Genomic DNA, 21,418 nt, shown 5'->3' on the forward strand with positions numbered 1-21,418 from the left:
TGTGTGTGTGTTTTCCTGTGTGTGTGTGTCTGTGTGTGTGTGTGTGTGTGTGTGTGTGTGTGTGTGTGTGTGTGTGTGTGTGTGTGTGTGTGTGTGTTTGTGTGTGTTTGTGTGTGTGTGTGTGTGTTTGTGTGCGTGCGTGTCTGTGTGAGTGTGTGTGTGTGTGTTTGTGTGTGTGTGTTTGTGTGTGTGTGCGTGTCTGTGTGAGTGTGTGTGTGTTTACAGGAACCCATGTGATGGAGGGTTCAGGCAGGATGCTGGTGACAGCTGTGGGGGTCAACTCCCAGACCGGCATCATCTTCACCCTGCTGGGGGCCGGAGAAGCCGGGGAGGAGGAGAAGAAGGAGAAGAAAGGTATGTAACCCCTAACCCCTAACCCCTAACCCTAAACCTATGTAACCCTAACCCTAATATTAACCCTCCCTCCTTCCTTTTCCCTTATTATTGTTATAATAATATTAAGATGTTGTTATTATATTATCATTATTAATAATAATAATGCTATTATTAATGTTATTAAAATTATTAATATAATATTAATATTATTATTAATAATATCATAGCTATTGTTATTACATTATTATTAATATTAATATTATTATTATCATATTAATATATTATTACTATTATTATTACCATTTTTTTAAATTCTCAAATGTTACTTAAACTGCTCCAACTATAGACTGATGAAAGGCACTTCTTGGTAGAAGTAAAGTATCCATCCTTGATAGGTTTGAATCTCTTTGGGAGGGTGATGCTACTCTAAAAGACCTCTGTCTAAACAAACACTCCAGACACAATGACCTGTATATACGATGTGCCTACTGGCTGCTGGAGGCGTGGCCTGATGTGGGAAGTGGCCAGCTCTATACTAAAGCTCTGGTTGCCTCTCCTCTCCGTACTCTCTTGTTGTTTTATAAACCAGGTGAGGAAGTGGAGGATGGTCAACAGAACACAGGTAGAGTATCTCTCTTTGTGACCTTAGTCACCCCCAGCCACCCTAGTCCCGTCCCCCAGTCCCCCTGTACCCAATACCCATCAGGAACAACCCTTAACCCCCCCTAACTACCCTGACCCCTGACCCTTGACCCCCTGACCCCTGACCCCTGACCCCTGACCCCTGACCTGTCCCTGATCAACACCAACCCGGCTTCAGTCCCTCCGATTCTTCCCTTAACAAGAGGAGCATACCCATGCACGTTACTGCATCTCTTTAAGGATTGAAAGAAAAAAAACCATCTCATCCATATCTCCCCAAAACTGTCCCAAATCCAAGCCTGTGATTGGTTAAATTCAACATGATCCAAGCCTCCTGTGATTGGTTAAATTCACCAAGAGATCTTCTGAGTTATATAGTAATAGTAACTTCACAATAAATGATTTAACATTCACCAATTCACCCCAGACAGACTTGAAAGATATGAAACTGTTTTGATCATCTGTGTGACGCCAGGCTGTCCCCGTTTGGGACGACTGCTCCGCTCCTGAAACACCTCTTTGATGCTGTTAGTTAGTCCTGAGCAGCTCCTCCAGACTACTACATAATACATAGGCTACGTTCCCAAATGGCACCCTATTTCTTACAGGAGCTCTGGTCAAAAGTAGTGCACTACACACACAGGGGAAATAGGGTACCATTTGGGATGCAGACGTAGACTTGAAGATCGGAAGACTGCTGTATGGTTTGAGGCGTTCTATTGATGTAATGCGTCTTCCTTACGCCCTCCTATAAAGGAAATGTTGCACGTCAAGTGTACAGTGCAGTACGCACCAGGGTGGCGTTGGAAGAAAAACAATCACTCTGGGAACTCCCAGTGTAAAATCCTAACAGTTTAACATCATTCAAAACATAATTTCTACATGTAAATATAATTTAATGTTGTAAATTCTGTTCTTAAGCATTCCCTCCAGTTCCACCACTGAGTATGTAACCAATGGCGGTGTTCCTCTAACTCTGGATGTCTTTCTGCCGTTGTTGCAGTGATGGAATTTGACATTCAAGCAGTTTAACCACAATACACTTTGTTCTGTTCCAATCACATGCTATGTTAGGATTATGTTTGCTGCTCAATGACACGACATGAATAACATGGTTGAGATCGATTGATTGTATTGATTGATTAGCCCTGGAATACACATTGATTACATATTGATTACGTATTGTTACAACCACGCTGGATATAGATAACCACCTGATAGAGGTTTACGTATAAGAAATTGGTAAAACCTTTATCTCTTTGACATTTATTATTATGTTGTTGTCCTGTTCCTTTCATTTAGTTTATCCATTATTGTGATGTTGAACCTGTTTCATGTTGATTTGTGTTTGTAATTCTCTGTCTGTATGATACCCTTCCTCCAGCCCTCTCCGTTTTAAACATCGGTGTGTGAACTAGGGTGGCAAAAATCTGGTCACTTATCCAAAATTCCCTGGTTTTCCAGAAATCCTGGTTGGAGGAATTTTGGGAAAGTTATCAGATTCTTTGCGATCCTAGTGTGAACTGACTACAGCAACAACACTACTGGTCTTGTTATCCAGGCTATTAACCATGTTATTCGTGTTCACTGTTGCCCTTCTTTTTTTTTTTACCCATGATTTACTTGCTACTATAGACCACACCCATCCCTCTGTCCACCCCATCGCAACTATAGCCACCGATGGTGCTGCAGGCGGTATTGCACCTGGCAATGCCAGCCTAGGTAATGGTAGGTTGACCAGAACCAGAAGCTCCTTCCTGTCCTGCTATACCTGCTGGGTACTACTGCTTCCTCCCTTTGCCACCTCTTCCTGTCCTCCACATCCTCCCTACTCTCCTCCCTCCTCGTCCTCTCTATCTGCCCACTCCTCTTCGTCTCCGTCTCTCCTGTATGTCTTCCTCTCCTCCCTCCTCTACCTCCTCTACCTCTCTATCTGCCCACTCCTCTTCGTCTCCTTCTGTCCTGCATGTCTTCCTCTCCTCCCTCCTCTACCTCCTCCACCTCTCTATCTGCCCACTCCTCTTCGTCTCCGTCTCTCCTGCATGTCTTCCTCTCCTCTCTCCTCCACCTCTCTATCTTCCCACTCCTCTTCGTCTCCGTCTCTCCTGCATGTCTTCCTCTCTTCCTCTCCTCCCTCCTCCACCTCTCTATCTGCCCACTCCTCTTCGTCTCCGTCTCTCCTGCATGTCTTCCTCTCCTCCCTCCTCCACCTCTCTATCTGCCCACTCCTCTTCGTATCCTTCTGTCCTGCATCTCTTCCTCTCCTCCCGAGGAACTTTTCCTTTTGGTCTTTTCTGAATGAGTAGGAATTCCACAGTACGCCCAATGTTTCAGTAGGTAGTGGGTGAGGAAACCTACTGATGGGAACACTGTTCTGTCTCTATGGGAACACTGTTCTGTCTCTATGGGAACACTGTTCTGTCTCTATGGGAACACTGTTCTGTCTCTATGGGAACACTGTTCTGTCTCTATGGGAACACTGTTCTGTCTCTATGGGAACACTGTTCTGTCTCTATGGGAACACTGTGGTAGACAGGCCAGATAAGGGTTTATTAAAGCTACATTCTGTAATTCTTCTCAGTAACATAATGTGTTGAAGTAGATTGTGTTGCTGGTTGCTAGCATGTTGATATTATCATGGAATTTGCAGGGTTTGAATGTTCCTCATAAAGGATAAGCAAAGTCATTGGTGTGAGTTATTCCACAGGTCACATGGTCCATTAGTAGTTTCCTGTGACTGATGTCTGTAGTAGTCTACTACCCCTGCAGGCTCTGGTCAAAAGTAGTGCACTATATAGGGAATAGGGTGCCATTCTCTGGTCTAAAGTAGTGCACTATATAGGGAATAGGGTGCCATTCTCTGGTCTAAAGTAGTGCACTATATAGGGAATAGGGTGCCATTCTCTGGTCTAAAGTAGTGCACTATATAGGGAATAGGGTGTCGCTTGGGCGGAATCCATTTTGTTGTGTGTCTTCTGCTCAGCTCCGGGACTATCCTTCCATGTCCTCTGGGAATGGATCTGATGTTGTGGTTGAAATTAACTGAATAGAAATATCCGTTACACCGACTGACTCGGAAAGAAACAGTCTGGGGATGTTATTGTGCAGGCGATGAGAATAATCTCTGTCTGGTACATACTGTAACGTCAGCATCATACTTTTCAACAGGACCCACATTTCCAAGTACTTGAACTCTTTAAATAAAGGTTGTATCTTAAATATATATATATATATATATATATATATATATATATATATATAAATTTGTGCATGTGTCCAGGATTCCCTTTAAAGTTCCTCCATCCTCAAAGACCCAACGAACTGAATAGATAACCATTACCCAGAGTACAGTGGGCTGCAGATGCAGGCGATGCACACTTCATAAGGGTTTCTGCCTGGAAGTTACTGGAAGTTTTCAACAGGTTTACTTTTGAACTAACTCTCCAAGTAGCCTACTTCAACTCTTTAATTTATGTGTCTAAAACAAGTTATTCATTGTTTTAGTTTTTCAATGGCGTGATACGAATGAACACATCAGCGTTTATCCTGTTGTTGGTAGGATGTACCTCCTTAACCATCTATCAGACCCCTGCAGGGCTCCATCAGAAACCCTGTTCTTCCTTTATAGAAATCTGTCTTTGTGGGAGGATTTCTTTCCTATAGTCTTTTCTTTCTCCCCAGCATTCAATTCCTCTCCCTTTTCCCTCGGTCTGACCTTGCATGAGGATTCTGACCTCACTGTTACACTGCATGCTCTTTGTTGGTCCTGTGTGTGTGTGTGTGTGTGTGTGTGTGTGTGTGTGTGTTTGTGTGTGTGTGTGTGTGTGTGTGTGTGTGTGTGTGTGTGTGTGTGTGTGTGTGTGTGTGTGTGTGTGTGTGTGTGTGTGTGTGTGTGTGTGTGTGTGTGTGTGTGTGTGTGTGTGTGTGTTGCTCCTCGCTGTGCTGTGTGTGTGTGTGTGTGTGTGTGTGTGTGTGTGTGTGTGTGTGTGTGTGTGTGTGTGTGTGTGTGTGTGTGTGTGTGTTAACCCTGTGATTCTGTGTCTTGACGCCTCATGAAATGTGTACTGTTGATGTGTGGAATTCACTGTAGTCTGCATGTGAGTGTGTCACTCTTCAAAATGAACATACCGATCAATAGAGAGGAAATCTGAGCCGTGATAGCATAGGTCTTGTAGTTATTCAAGTACAGTTTAACATCAAGTGATTGACAGAACTTGAATCCACTAGTTGCATCACACTCAAATCACTTTTGAATTCCATTGAAGTAAATGTATATAGAAGCTTGGACTGTATCCATCCAACACTCCCACGGCCAGACAGAAACAGAAATACAAAGTTACTTACTTCAGTTTGCACTGTGTTGTTAAAGCAATTAGTAAATACCCTTTAGAAAAATGATTTCAATTATATCTATTTTATTATTTTCTAGTGCCCTAAGCAACCTTTCAAAACATGACATTTCCTAATTGACTGCATAGTCACATTATTTTCAAATCAGGTTGTATTGTCTATTATCTATTTCGATTGACATTATTTCTAATAGTTTTTGAGGCGTTAGCAAGCCCAGACATATACACACACACACAACAGTACAAATTGGAAACATTTGCAGACATCCAAATTACCATCCCCTGAAGTAGAATCTACCTCATTAAAAAAAAAGCAGCTGTTCTGTTATGTATGTGACTGTCATGACAATGTTCAATAAATATTTCATTTGACGGTTTTCCTTTTCATTTCATTGTAATGTTTGTCCTGGTGATGATTGGTTGTTTACTGTCAGCTTTGGTTCTTTTTGTTCTGTGTCTCGTATGTCTCCATCGTAGGTAAAATACAGGATGTGAATATGGAGAACAACCGGACTAAAGGTAACCTATTTTCAACTTTCCCCCATGGTTTGGTTTGGATGTGCTCTAACTAGGGTTGCAAAAAATCCGGTAACTTTCCCAAAATTCCTAGGTTTTCCAGAAATCCTGGTTGGAGGATTCCAGATTTTCTGCTTATTCCTTTCTGATTAAAGGAATTTTCCGACCAGGACTTCTGGAAACACCTAGGAATTTTGGGGAAAGTTATCGGAATTTTTGCAACCCTAGCTCAAAACATTCCTCTAACATTCCCCTAACGTTGAGTCTATAAGGTTCATCTAATGTTGAGTCTCTCTCTCTCTCTCTCTCTACTCTGTATTGTTAACAGGCCAGGTGACAGGGCTGTACAGGGTATTGTTAACAGGTCAGGTGACAGGGCTGTACAGGGTATTTTTAACAGGTCAGGTGACAGGGCTGTACAGGGTATTGTTAACAGGTCAGGTGACAGGGCTGTACAGGGTATTGTTAACAGGTCAGGTGACAGGGCTGTACAGGGTATTTTTAACAGGTCAGGTGACAGGGCTGTACAGGGTATTGTTAACAGGTCAGGTGACAGGGCTGTACAGGGTATTGTTAACAGGTCAGGTGACAGGGCTGTACAGGGTATTGTTAACAGGTCAGGTGACAGGGCTGTACAGGGTATTGTTAACAGGTCAGGTGACAGGGCTGTACAGGGTATTGTTAACAGGTCAGGTGACAGGGCTGTACAGGGTATTTTTAACAGGTCAGGTGACAGGGCTGTACAGGGTATTGTTAACAGGCCAGGTGACAGGGCTGTACAGGGTATTGTTAACAGGTCAGGTGACAGGGCTGTACAGGGTATTGTTAACAGGTCAGGTGACAGGGCTGTACAGGGTATTGTTAACAGGTCAGGTGACAGGGCTGTACAGGGTATTGTTAACAGGTCAGGTGACAGGGCTGTACAGGGTATTGTTAACAGGTCAGGTGACAGGGCTGTACAGGGTATTGTTAACAGGCCAGGTGACAGGGCTGTACAGGGTATTGTTAACAGGTCAGGTGACAGGGCTGTACAGGGTATTGTTAACAGGTCAGGTGACAGGGCTGTACAGGGTATTGTTAACAGGTCAGGTGACAGGGCTGTACAGGGTATTGCACTAGGGCTCAAAGCAGGGGGGGGGGGGGGGGGGTTTATGGCTGATTTAACAAGAAATTGTCAACCCTGTTACGGTCAACCTTGTTACTTTATTTGGCACTAACTATAGTATATATATATTTTTTTACCTATTGAGATGGAAGTTAAAATTTTCAAAACGCACCGAATTGATGGAATGAACAATACATGACTGTAGAAAGGATGTGGATTGACTGTTGTGAGCGGTATCTTTTAACCCTTGGACAACAATGATTATGTTTCTTAGTAACCTGATCAGAACAGTCTTTTGTTGATGTGTTTTCCCCTGTCTAAAGTATGACTATCCCTGATCTTCTGAGCAACAACCCTCTTTCAAACTCTCTTGGTGTTTTCATCTTATTTGAAAATGTGCATCTTTGCTTTAGAATGTTGAACTACACATGTTTTTACTGACTAGTTCACTTAACTAGAACGACCACCGCTTCAGACAGTTGTGGTGGGACATTAGAACCAATGAAAATATAAATGTATTGAAGATCTACTGCAGAATATCCCACAGCTGTGTCTGTTGGACACACCACTGGTATGTATGGTGGTTGAAGATCTACTGCAGAATATCCCACAGCTGTCTCTGTTGGACACACCACTGGTATGTATGTTGGTTGTATATCTGGTCTGTATCACCTGAATGGATGGACCAACCTAAGTTGTGGTCTTTCCTATATAGAACAGACCACAGGACCAACCTAAGTTGTGGTCTTTCCTATATAGAACAGACCACAGGACCAGCCTAAGTTGTGAGCTGTGTTCGGATACTCATACTAACCGCACTAACCGTACTATTTGTGACGTAAATTGAGTATTTAGGATGCTTATTGGTCATAGTATGGATATAGTTAGTATGCCAAAAGTTCCCGGATGTCGTAATAAATTTGCCAAAATTATACAAGCAGTGGACACTATTTCCGTGCTTTTAGGGCCCATAATGCAATTCTTCAGAAAATGGGCGTGGCTTCACAACGTTTTCAGATTTGAAGAAAATGGCGGGAAAATACGCAGCTGAAGTCCGACGAGAGCTGATACAAATTAATTGCTTTAACTAATTATGATAAATGTTAAGAAAATGTTGAGCAATGTAATAAAGTAATGACTTTTCAAATAAGTTACGCTACACGTTATGTTGGCTGACAATTTGTTAGCTACGCTATCCTTACGAACTGCATAGCATTACAGTATGTACCGGTATGTTAGCTAGTTACCATCCTAAGTAACGTTAGTTGGCTACTAATACATCGAACTTGCCAGGCGGTATATTAACTATGATCTAACTAACTACCCAACGTTTATTGATTTGATTATTCACGTCATTTTTAGCTAAGTGGTATAGTCGTTGTGAGTTCTCAATGGACATTGTTAATTCTGGCCATCTACTCCGATTTCAGAGCACTCTCGTCTGAGTGTCCCGGAGCGCAGAATAACTGATAAATTTACGAACGCTCAACACCCGTTGAATATGGCCGGTGTCAGTAAACATCGGCAAAAACAAGCGTAATTAAATTGTTGCCAGCAGCACAGTTACAGTCACCAACGCTCTGGATAACATAAAAACAGCCTAACCAGCTCTGCTAGGGCGAGTAAAATGGTCAGAGTGAGCTGTTCTCTCATTTGTGTCTGAAAGTAGCTAGCAAGCTAGCCAACGTTAACCAGTTAGCTTGGGTGCTCGACTGCTGTTAGGGTCAGAACGCTCGGATCAACCCTACTCCTCGGCCAGAGTGTCCAGTGTGCGCTCCGAGAGCCAAACGCTCGGATCAACCCTACTCCTCGGCCAGAGTGTCCAGTGTGCGCTCCGAGAGCCAAACGCTCGGATCAACCCTACTCCTCGGCCAGAGTGTCCAGTGTGCGCTCCGAGAGCGAAACGCTCGGAGTTTACCAAGGGGCAATCTGACAACACTCTGGATCTGCGCACTCTGGCACTCCAGATTGAATTTACGAAGACACCCAAAATTGTAATATGTCTAGCTAGTCATTTGTTGTGCTAACAAGCTAGCAAGAGGTTGCCTAGCAACGGCATCAACTTCCGGTAGACAGGCGAAGCTGAAAGGATACCGTTCGTTTACAGTATACTAAAATTAACCAATACTATATAGTATGTAGTATGTACTCATTAAGTATGTAGTATACAGTATGTTATGATGTGTATTCGAACACAGCTCGTGGTGTTTCCCCATATAGAATAGGCTACAGGACCAACCTAAGTTGTGGTCTTTCCGATATAGAGCAGACCACAGGGACATCCCATACAGGGCCGGCTACAAGCAAAAGCGACGTTAAGAGGTTGCTTAGGGCCTCTAGTTGCTAGGGGGCCCCCTGACCGTATTACCGCCACACCAGCAGTCATGAGTCATGATCACAGTAAAATTCCATGTGACCGTTGAGTCACGGTAATCTCCTCTTATGCACTCTGGGCATGCTTTGGTAGAACCCAATTTGCTAAAGGTCATCAGGTCGCTAATTGACTGGTACTCAGGGCCCTATTGTCCCTCTAACCACTCTGACATCATACCTAGCCTACCGCTTATTACACATGCTAGAAAAAACATAAAACAAAACTGATTTAAGATGTCTTTGGTACATAATTCCCGAGTGGCAGTGGTGGTCTAAGGCACTGCATCGCAGTGCTAGCTGTGCCACTAGAGATCCTGGTTCGAGTCCAGGCTCTGTCGCAACCGGGAGACCCATGGGGTGGTGCACAATTGGTCCAGCGTCGTCCAAGGTAGGGGAGGGTTTGGCCGGCAGGGATGTGGGTTTGTTTCCCACGGGGGTCAGTATGAAAAATATAAAAAATATAAATACGTAATATAAATACTGTAAGTCGCTCTGGATAAGAGCGTCTGCTAAATGACTAAAGTGTAATAATTAGTCTAGCCTATACTCAAAATTAAACACATTCTAGTAATCGCCTTTGAGTGTGGACTTTATTAATATGCACACTGGATGGACTGGTTACCTTCTGCTACTCTCCCAAATGTCTATACATGAGAACGGTATAGCCCTAGAGGATGCTGTGGTTCATTGATTGCGCTGGGCAGCTTACAATTATAGTGAATTTTAATTTTAATTTTCATAATTAATTGGGTGACACAGAATATCTCATGCGTTTCGATCTCCTCTCTCTCTCTTTATTCATTTCTCGAGCGCGCAGACGGGCTGTCAACAGTTTAATGTGTCATTGCGAAAACATGTTACTATCGATGTTCCCGAACAGATTTCACTTGGTTTCCCAAATTAAGCACTGGGTTTCTGCAGGAACAGGGTTGGAGAGCCTACAGAGTTACACGCATACAGAGTTTGGGTGGAATATCACCTGTCATGCAGCGAGAGCATTTTGCTCCTCAAACAGTGGTTGATGCGTGGAGTGAAATAAGTGTTCTTCTATTTATTTCTCAGCTGCTCATATTAACCACAGCTCCGCTACTGTAGTGTCCGAGACAACGATGCTGATTATGCTGTCGAGACAACGATGCTGATTATGCTGTCGAGACAACGATGCTGATTATGCTGTCGAGACAACGATGCTGATTATGCTGTCGAGACAACGATGCTGATTATGCTGTCCGAGACAACGATGCTGATTATGCTGTCGAGACAACGATGCTGATTATGTTGTTGGACAACGATGCTGATTATGCTGTCGAGACAACGATGCTGATTATGCTGTTGAGACAACGATGCTGATTATGCTGTCGAGACAACGATGCTGATTATGCTGTCGAGACAACGATGCTGATTATGCTGTTGAGACAACGATGCTGATTATGCTGTCGAGACAACGATGCTGATTATGCTGTCGAGACAACGATGCTGATTATGCTGTTGAGACAACGATGCTGATTATGCTGTCGAGACAACAATGCTGATTATGCTGTTGAGACAACGATGCTAATTATGCTGTGAGAACAAGGACTGTACTTTGATTATAAAAGTTTATTATATCAAAAGATTTCAGCGTCAATTTACAGACTTCTGCAGAATATCTGGAGAACAACGGCCCAATCTCTTAATATGTTGTTCCTCCCTGTCCTTTGTTTAAAACATGGTATTTATATCCTATGTAACATAAGATGGGTGGTTTTTGATAGACCAATCCCTGGCCTCCCCATATCTCCAAATGTCCTCTATTCCAAGAAGCCTATGTAGTAATGCTTTCCAGATGTTTCAGCAAAGCAGAGTAAAGTTCATCTATTACACCATTTGCAAATGTCAGCAAAATCATAGACTTTCAGATACTACACTACAAAACCGAAGTAGCCTACCAGGCATAATTGGAAAACTGACCCGCAGGAAAGCGCGCGGCCTCCGTTCGCTATTCGAGTGCTGACATTATTCTCCTGCCCTGTGATAATGGGCCATTCTAAATCTAAACTAATTTGACATTTTAGTAGAGATTACATTTAGAATAGTCTGATGGGTGAAAATATGATCACTTGATGAGAGAACAGCTTTGCAGCCTGAGGCAATGACATTTTAGACGATTCTGTGTTTTTTTTTGTGACTTTCTCAAATCATCAATAGCCTATATATCTTTTGATTTGTAAGACTTTCTAATGTTTGTATCATTCACAACAAAATAACTCCTAAATCTAGCATCTAGGACCTGTGTCAAATTATCACTTTTATGCTCAATTTAGCCACTTTTAATGCGCACTTGTTCTGGAATTGGAAAAATATATTTTCCATTTTATTCAGCTAAATTCAGTTATATTCTTTTGACTATAAAATCATTTAATATAAAATAAATAGCACTGAACTTATAAAGTCCTTCCCCAAACTGTTGCCACAAAGTTGGAAGCACAGAATCATCTAGAATGTCATTGTATGCTGTATGTTAAGATTTCCCTTCACTGGAACTAAGGGGCCTAGCCCGAACCATGAAAAACAGCCCCAGATCATTATTCCTCCTCCACCAAACTACAGTTGGCACTATGCATTGGGGCAGGTAGCGTTCTCCTGGCATCCGCCAAACCCAGATTAATCCGTCGGACTGCCAGATGGTGAAGCGTGATTCATCACTCCAGAGAACGCGTTTCCACTGCTCCAGAGTCCAATGGCGGCGAGCTTTACACCACTCCAGCCGACGCTTGGCATTGCGTATGGTAATCAAATCAAATAAAATAAAATCAAATAAAATTTTATTGGTCACATGCGCCGAATACAACAGGTGCAGACATTACAGTGAAATGCTTACTTACAGCCCTTAACCAACAGTGCATTTATTTTAAACAAAAAAAGTAAGAATAAAACAACAACAAAAAAAGTGTTGAGGAAAAAAGAGCAGAAGTAAAATAAAGTGACAGTAGGGAGGCTATATATACAGTAAAATAAAGTGACAGTAGGGAGGCTATATATACAGGGGGGTACTGTTGCAGAGTCAATGTGCGGGGGCACCGGCTAGTTGAGGTAGTTGAGGTAATATGTACATGTGGGTAGAGTTAAAGTGACTATGCATAAATACTTAACAGAGTAGCAGCAGCGTAAAAAGGATGGGGTGGGGGGGCAGTGCAAATAGTCCGGGTAGCCATGATTAGCTGTTCAGGAGTCTTATGGCTTGGGGGTAGAAGCTGTTGAGAAGTCTTTTGGACCTAGACTTGGCACTCCGGTACCGCTTGCCGTGCGGTAGCAGAGAGAACAGTCTATGACTAGGGTGGCTGGAGTCTTTGACAATTTTGAGGGCCTTCCTCTGACACCGCCTGGTATAGAGGTCCTGGATGGCAGGAAGCTTGGCCCCAGTGATGTACTGGGCCGTACGCACTACCCTCTGTAGTGCCTTGCGGTCAGAGGCCAAGCAGTTGCCATACCAGGCGGTGATGCAACCAGTCAGGATGCTCTCGATGGTGCAGCTGTAGAATTTTTTGAGGATCTGAGGACCCATGCCAAATCTTTTTAGTCTCCTGAGGGGGAATAGGCTTTGTCGTGCCCTCTTCACGACTGTCTTGGTGTGTTTGGACCATGATAGTTCGTTGGTGATGTGGACACCAAGGAACTTGAAGCTCTCAACCTGTTCCACTACAGCCCCGTCGATGAGAATGGGGGCGTGCTCAGTCCTCTTTTTTTTCCTGTAGTCCACAATCATCTCCTTTGTCTTGGTCACGTTGAGGGAGAGGTTGTTGTCCTGACACCACACGGCCAGATCTCTGACCTCCTCCCTATAGGCTGTCTCATCGTTGTCGGTGATCAGGCCTACCACTGTTGTGTCGTCGGCAAACTTAATGATGGTGTTGGAGTCGTGCCTGGCCATGCAGTCATGGGTGAACAGAGAGTACAGGAGGGGACTGAGCACGCACCCCTGAGGGGCCCCCGTGTTGAGGATCAGTGTGGCAGATGTGTTGTTACCTACCCTTACCACCTGGGGGCGGCCCGTCAGGAAGTCCAGGATCCAGTTGCAGAGGGAGGTGTTTAGTCCCAGGATCCTTAGCTTAGTGATGAGCTTAGAGGGCACTATGGTGTTGAATGCTGAGCTGTAGTCAATTAATAGCATTCTCACGTAGGTGTTCCTCTTGTCCAGGTGGGAAAGGGCAGTGTGGAGTGCGATAGAGATTGCATCATCTGTGGATCTGTTGGGGCGGTATGCAAATTGGAGTGGGTCTAGGGTTTCTGGGATTATGCTGTTGATGTGAGCCATGACCAGTCTTTCAAAGCACTTCATGGCTACAGACGTCAGTGCTACGGGTCGGTAGTCATTTAGGCAGGTTATCTTAGAGTTCTTGGGCACACTAGGTGAAAAATCTTGGGCACAATCTTTGGCTTGTGTGCGGCTGCTCAGCCATAGAAACCCATTTCTTGAAGCTCCCGACAAACAGTTATTGTGCTGACTTTGCTTCCAGAGGCCGTTTGGAACTCGGTAGTTTGTGTTGTAACCGAGGACAGACAATTTTTACGTGCTACGCGCTTGTTGGAAAGGTGGCATTCTATGACGGTGTCACGTTGAAAGTCACTGAGCTCTTCAGTACAAGCCATTCTACTGCCAGTGTTTGTCTATGGAGATTGCATGGCTGTTTACTCGATTTTATACACCTGTCAGCAACGGGTGTGGCTGAAATAGAGGAATCTACTCATTTGAAAAGGTGTCCACCTACTTTTGACCATGTAGTGTATAAAAAAAATATATATATATATGGGCGGCAGGTAGCTTAGTGGTTAAGAGTGTAGTGCCAGTAACCGAAAGGTCGCTGGTTCTAATCGCCGAGCCGACTAGGTGAAAAATCTGTCGATGTGCCCTTGAGCAAGGCACTTAACCCTAATTGCTCCTGTAAGTTGCTCTGGATAAGAGTGTCTGCAAAATGACGTATATATATATATACTAACAGTCAAAAGTTCGCACACACCTACTCATTCCAGGGATTTTCTACATTGTAGAATAATAGTGGAGACATCAACACTATGAAATAACACATATGGAATCATGTAGTAACCAAAAAAAGTGTTAAACAAATCAAAATATATTTAAGATTTTAGATTCTTCAAAGTTGCCACCCTTTGCCTTAATGACAGCTTTGCACAGTCTTGGCATTCTCTCAACCAGCTTCACCTGGAATGCTTTTCCCACAGCCTTGAAGGAGTTCCCACATATGCTGAGCACTTGTTGGCTGCTTTTCCTTCACTCTGCGGTCCAACTCTTCCCAAACCATCTCAATTGGGTTGAGGTCGGGTGATTATGGAGGCCAGGTCATGTGATGCAGCACTCCATCACTATCCTTGCTCAAATAGCCCTTACACAGCCTGGAGGTGTGTTGGGTCATTGTCCTGTAGAAAAAAAATTATTGTCCCACTAAGCGCAAACCAGATGGGATGGCGTATTGCCTTGAATTCTAAATAAATCACAGACAGTGTCACCAGAAAAGCACCCCCACACCATCACACCTCCTCCTCCATGCTTCATGGTGGGAACCACACATGATGCGGAGATCATCCATTCACCTACTCTGCGTCTCACAAAGACAAGGCGGTTGGAACCAAAAATCTACAATGTGGACTCATCAGTCCAAAGGACACATTTCCACCGGTCTAATGTCCATTGCTCGTGTTTCTTGGCCCAAGCAAGTCTCTTATTATTATTGGTGTCCTTTAGTAGTGGTTTCTTTGCAGCAATTCGACCATGAAGGCCTGATTCACGAAGTCTCCTCTGAACAGTTGATGTTGAGATCTGTAAATTGGTGTAAATTGGACAGTGCAGTTAGATTAACAAGAATTTAAGCTTTCTGCCCATGTAAGACATGTCTATGTCCTGGAAAGTTTGCTGTTACATACAACAGTCATGCTAATCACATTAGCGCATGTTAGCTCAACCGTCCCGTATACGGGACACCGATCCCATAGAGGTTAACCTAACTGCACTGTCCAATTTACAGTTGACATTACATTGAAAAAATACCATGCTATTGTTTGAGGAGAATGTACAACAACAACAAACTTATCACGGCAACTGGTTTGATACATTCACCTCTGAAGGTAAATAATGTACTTACATTCAGTAATCTTGCTCTGATTTGTCATCCTAACGATCCCAGACATAAAATGCAGCATAGTTTTGTTTGATAAAATCCATTTTTATATTCAAATGTAGGAACTGGTTCTACAGTTTGAACCCCTGCCGTCTCTGGCTCCACACCCACCCCGCCCAGCCATCTAGATGTGTGAAAGTTAGTGTATAAGCTAATGATCATTCATGTATGACATTTCTGGGAGTGTGTAAACTTACATTTTGTATTACCATATCATTTTTATATGTTCTCTATAGTTATATATTTGAAAAAGTATCAATTTACTAATTCGGCACATTTGTGCAGACTTGATACAAAATAGTCCAGTATTGCAATGCTTCACTGGATCAATCTGAAACATTGCACACACACTGCTGCCATCTAATGGCCAAAATCTAAATTGCACCTAAACTGCAATATTATATTGTGGCCTTTTCAATTGCATTTAAAAGATGATGGAACCCAAACAATTTGAGAAAATTCATGTTTTTTTGTTTGTATTATCTTTTACCAGATCTAATGTGTTATATTATCCTACATTAATTTCACATTTATACAAATTTCAAAGTGTTTCCTTCAAATGGTATCAAGAATATGCATATCCTTGCTTCAGGTCCTGAGCTACAGGCAGTTAGCCTAAAATGTTGGCTGCTTTTCCTTCACTCTACGGTCCAACTCATCCCAAACCATCTCAATTAGATTGAGGTCGGGTGATTATGGAGGCCAGGTCATTTAATGCAGCACTCCATCACTATCCTTCGTCAAATAGCCCTTACAGAGCCTGGAGGTGTGTTTTGGGTCATTGTCCTGTAGAAGAAAAAAAATGATAGTCCCACTAAGCGCAAACCAGATGGGATGGCGTATCGCTGCAGAATGCTGTGGTAGCCATGCTGGTTAAGTGTGCCTTGAATTCTAAATAAATCACAGACAGTGTCACCAGCAAAGCACCCCCACACCATCACACCTCCTCCATGCTTCATTTTAGGCAAAAATTTTAAAAAAGGGTCCGATCCTTAAGAGGTTAAAAATTAGTAGAATTACATGACATTTTTTTATAGAATTGCAAAATGTATAGAAATGCAGAAAACTTGCTTTAAAACTGCAACTTCTTCTCATATGGTAAAATGAGTAGAACAGCAGGAAATTAACTTTAAAACGTACATTTTCCTCTCTGCCGTCAACAGACCCCCCCCCCCCAACTAAATCTCGCCCCCAAAAGACTAGGGAAGGCCCTGATCCCATAATAACCAATGTCTCTGTGTTCCTCTGGTTGTTTCAGTGAAGAAGCAGGACGGAGCGGCTGCCATGGAGATGCAGCCTCTAAAGAGTGCAGAGGGAGGAGAGATGGAGGAGAAGGAGAAGAAGAAAACAAACGTCTCCAAAAAAGAGAAGTCTGTCCTCCAGGGGAAACTGACCAAGCTGGCTGTTCAGATCGGCAAAGCAGGTACGGCAGGATCAATCAATATGATATAATCTATCATCAATAAGCAAAGCAGGTGATGTAGATCAATCAATATGATCAATGTTTTATCTCTATAAAAAATAAAAAAAGGTTTGTCAGATCACTCAATATATGATCAATTATTTATCTCAATGTGGCAGTAAATCATATCACAATGACATTCTGAGATGAAATAGGGAGAACATACCACTGGCAGAAGTAAATGTAGGAGTAATTGGTATATGTGGAATCACAGAGATACATATTTAATGCACTGCTGCTGTTGATTTGTGAAGTTGAAAGCTGAAATAAATTTGATATCAAGTTAAACAAGCCATGCATGCATCTTGCACTTTCACCTGTTCAGTAGTGTAGAGTAGAGTAGAGTAGAGCAGAGCAGAGTAGAGTAGAGTAGAGTAGAGTAGAGTAGAGTAGAGTACTGTAGAGTAGAATAGAGTACTGTAGAGTACTGTAGAGTAGAGTAGAGTAGAGTAGAGTAGAGTAGAGTAGAGTCGAGTCGAGTCGAGTCGAGTCGAGTCGAGTCGAGTCGAGTCGAGTCGAGTCGAGTCGAGTCGAGTCGAGTCGAGTCGAGTCGAGTCGAGTCGAGTCGAGTCGAGTCGAGTCGAGCCGAGCCGAGCCGAGCCGAGCCGAGCCGAGCAGAGTAGAGCAGAGTAGAGTAGAGTAGAATATAGTAGAATAGAGTACTGTAGAGTAGAGCAGAGTAGAGCAGAGTAGAGCACAGAAGATAGAGTAGAATAGAATACAGTAGAATAGAGTAGAGTAGAGTAGAGTAGAGTAGAGTAGAGTAGAGTAGTGTAGAGTAGAGTCGAGTCGAGTCGAGTCGAGTACTGTAGAGTAGAGTCGAGTCGAGTACTGTAGAGTAGAGTAGAGTAGAGTAGAGTAGAGCACAGAATATAGAGTAGAATAGAATACAGTAGAATACAATAGATAGAATAGAGTACAGTAGAATAGAGTAGAATAGAGTAGAATAGAGTAGAGTAGAGTAGAGTACAGTACAGTACAGTACAGTAGAATACAGTAGAATAGAGTAGAATAGAGTAGAGTAATTTTCTCCTTGTCCTTGTCCATCCAGGTCTGGTGATGTCAGCCATCACAGTGATCATCCTCGTGCTGTACTTTGCTGTGGACAACTTTGTCCTGCAGAAGAGGCCGTGGCTGACGGAGTGCACCCCCATCTATGTCCAGTACTTTGTCAAGTTCTTCATCATCGGTGTCACCGTGCTGGTGGTGGCTGTACCTGAGGGGCTGCCCCTGGCCGTCACCATCTCCCTGGCCTACTCTGTCAAGGTAAACAAACATATCCCTGGCCGTCACCATCTCCCTGGCCTACTCTGTCAAGGTAAACACACATATCCCTGGCCGTCACCATCTCCCTGGCCTACTCTGTCAAGGTAAACACACATATCCCTGGCCGTCACCATCTCCCTGGCCTACTCTGTCAAGGTAAACACACATATCCCTGGCCGTCACCATCTCCCTGGCGTACTCTGTCAAGGTAAACACACATATCCCTGGCCGTCACCATCTCCCTGGCCTACTCTGTCAAGTTGCCACATGTACATTTTTTAAAACCTTTTGTCTTATATTTTATTTCTGACCAATTAGAAGTGTCAAAGGATTGGAATCGTGAGAATGATGAGAATGATCCCAGTAAACCAGGAAGAGAGTTCCCACAGAGTCTGAATGCTAAGGATTCCAGTATGTCGAGGGAGCTTACTGGGGTTTATCTTAGAATGATTGATAGATGGAATATACTGACTTGGGTACAGGGTGATACCATCAGAGTGGGGGGTGCCCACTGATGGTTACCAGATGTTATTGAAGAAACGTGTAACATTAAGTATATAAACTGAGAGATTTCCTTTGTCCAGAGTTCGGATGACAACAGGCAAAGCACATGCCGTTTGTTATACAAACCCGGTACCGTATCTATTAACATATTTGCATCAACTCTCCATCTAAGTGTTAAATATCTTTTTGCATCATGAATTACTTGATACCAGATAAACTCATCATAGCAGGGTTTTATCTAACATTAGGATGATAACATCCCAAAGGAATGTTTTTGATAAAATGTACTTATTTATCAAAGATTTTTTTAGATGAAATATCCTTGGAACAACCACAGCAGAACATTCCCCAAAAAGTGAATATGTTTGAATAAAACATTTGCCTGATGTTGCAAGAATGTTCCTATAAAGCTTTTAATCTGTTCTTTAAAAGGTTCCCAGAATGTTTCATTAGGTTGTGGGAACAGTTTGGTGGGAACGTTGTGGGGACATCATAAAATATATGTTCCCAACATATCAAAACTGTCCAGTTGTGCGGATGATTCAACAGTGTTTCTTTTAGTGTGCAAAAACATTCACCTGGTGTTACAAGAACGTTCCCAAAACACATTTAGTCTGTTCTTTAAAGGTTCCCAGAATGTTTCATTAGGTTGTGGTAACAGTGTGGGTACATTACAAGAGATAGGTTCCCAAAACACAAAATATGCTCCGTTGTGATGAAATTCATAAGTTAGGTAGCATAACACATTTCCTTAATGTTGTAAGAATTAAATAAGTCTGTTTTTATGAAGTTCATAGCATATTTGTTTTACGTTTAACATAATACTCCATTGATGTTAATGCATCGTACATTTTGCCTTGACTTGGAGGTCCTCAGAACAGTTCAAGAACATTTAGAACATGTTTTATTTATATTTTTATATTCCCACAACATTCTCAGCATGCAAATTAAGCAGATTGGATTACACCCCCGTTCCATTTCTCCCCAGATGTAATGGCAGTTCTCATCTGAGGACTGTGTTGTAGGTGATAGAGTGACATGGCATTTTAATTTCATTCATAGGACATTTGAACAGCATTTAGTCATACAAACAACCATATTGTTTTCTAGACGTCATATGTTGACAATCTGCGCATGTGGGGTTTGAACCTGCAATGTTTTATCCTCTGCACCATCAGGGACGCTCTCATTCATCGTCTTTATTCAGTATACAGTATAGCCATAGCTGTATTCAGTATACAGAATAGCCATAGCTGTATTCGTGTATCCAGTAATCAGGAATTCCATGCTTCCTTTTTTTAAGCCTTCTTAGACATCACTAACCCAGGGATATACTGGTAACTGGGTTATTCACCATCACTTCACCCATCCTCTTTATATGCTGTCTGCTTCTGGGCCCATATTCACAAGGTATCCAAGACTATGAGCGTTGATCTAGGATCACTTTTGCTGTTCAGATCATGAAAAATAAGCCAGAGGGGACCATATCAAGCGTCTCAAAGTAGGAATTATATTGGGTGTGTTTTTTAAAGTTGTACAGTACATTTTTACACAATGTTATTTTTATTTTTTTACAGTTGCATTTCTGACTGGATTTAAACATCTGTATATCCTCTCCTTTAGTAGAGTATATCTGAGCCTCAATTTCATTTTATTTTTTATTTTTATGAAACATGGTTGTAGAATTTATGGAATTTAACCTGCAATCTTCGGAACTGCAGCCAGATAATTAACTCTCTGTGGGGATAGCTGTGGCCTTGTGTGTTTCTTTTTTAGTCAAATATGGTCATCAGGAAACTGAACGCAATTTCTGAGTTATTAAAATGTCCCCATCCTCTTGATATGCTGTGTCCATATAACACTGTATCCTCTTTATAGGCGGTGTCCTTTAAATAATTAGTATTCCTGTGTATTGATATGATCATCATATTGTATTGATATGCTTCTTAAATACAGACTCAGAACCTTCAAACCTTCATAGCATATTTGTTTTAGGTTCAACATAATATTCCTTTGATGTTTACACAATATACATTTTACCTTGTCTTTGAGGTCCTCAGAACAGTTCAAGAACATTTAGAAAATGTTATATTTAAGTTTTACCAAATATTATAAAGAAAACAGATAGGAATACATCCCCATGATGCTTCACTCCAGATGTAATGCATTTTTCTCAATACATTTTACCTTGTCTTTGAGGTCCCCAGAACAGTTCAAGAACATTTAGAAAATGTTATATTTAAGTTTTACCAAATATTATAAAGAAAACAGATAGGAATACATCCCCATGATGCTTCACTCCAGATTTAATGTCAATTCACATTTGAAGAATGTATTGTAGGTGATATAGAGGTAATACGATTCTTTTTTAAAAACCTTTTCAAAACAACTATCCCCTGGTGATGCAGAGGGTTAATGATTTGGAAACAAAACATTGCAGGTTCCATCCCCACTTGTGCAGATTGTCAACATATGAAGTGTAAAAAGTTTGTATGATTAAATGCTGTTCAAATGTCCTGTGAATGAAATAAAAATGCCATATACCTCTATATCACCTACAATACATTCTTCAAATGTGAATTGACATTAAATCTGGAGTGAAGCATCATGGGGATGTATTCCTATCTGTTTTCTTTATAATATTTGGTAAAACTTAAATATAACATTTTCTAAATGTTCTTGAACTGTTCTG

The 21,418-nt window shown here is 42.2% G+C and overlaps 1 protein-coding gene across 1 annotated transcript in view; it reads left to right on the top strand.

Annotated features, from left to right (window-relative positions):
• The window catches only part of LOC311138286 (plasma membrane calcium-transporting ATPase 2-like), a gene marked incomplete at both ends in the record, with an annotated part of 135,727 nt that overhangs the window by 29,318 nt on the left and 84,991 nt on the right, over window positions 1-21,418 (top strand). The window contains 6 exons of the mRNA XM_084172967.1: window positions 226-354; window positions 926-958; window positions 2,614-2,706; window positions 5,805-5,846; window positions 16,753-16,917; window positions 18,008-18,222. Coding sequence (XP_084029093.1) covers window positions 226-354; window positions 926-958; window positions 2,614-2,706; window positions 5,805-5,846; window positions 16,753-16,917; window positions 18,008-18,222 — 677 coding nt within the window. The remainder of the gene's footprint in view (window positions 1-225; window positions 355-925; window positions 959-2,613; window positions 2,707-5,804; window positions 5,847-16,752; window positions 16,918-18,007; window positions 18,223-21,418) is intronic.

This window comes from Coregonus lavaretus (genome assembly GCF_964263955.1).
Source record: "Coregonus lavaretus genome assembly, chromosome: 12".
Lineage (NCBI taxonomy): Eukaryota > Metazoa > Chordata > Actinopteri > Salmoniformes > Salmonidae > Coregonus > Coregonus lavaretus.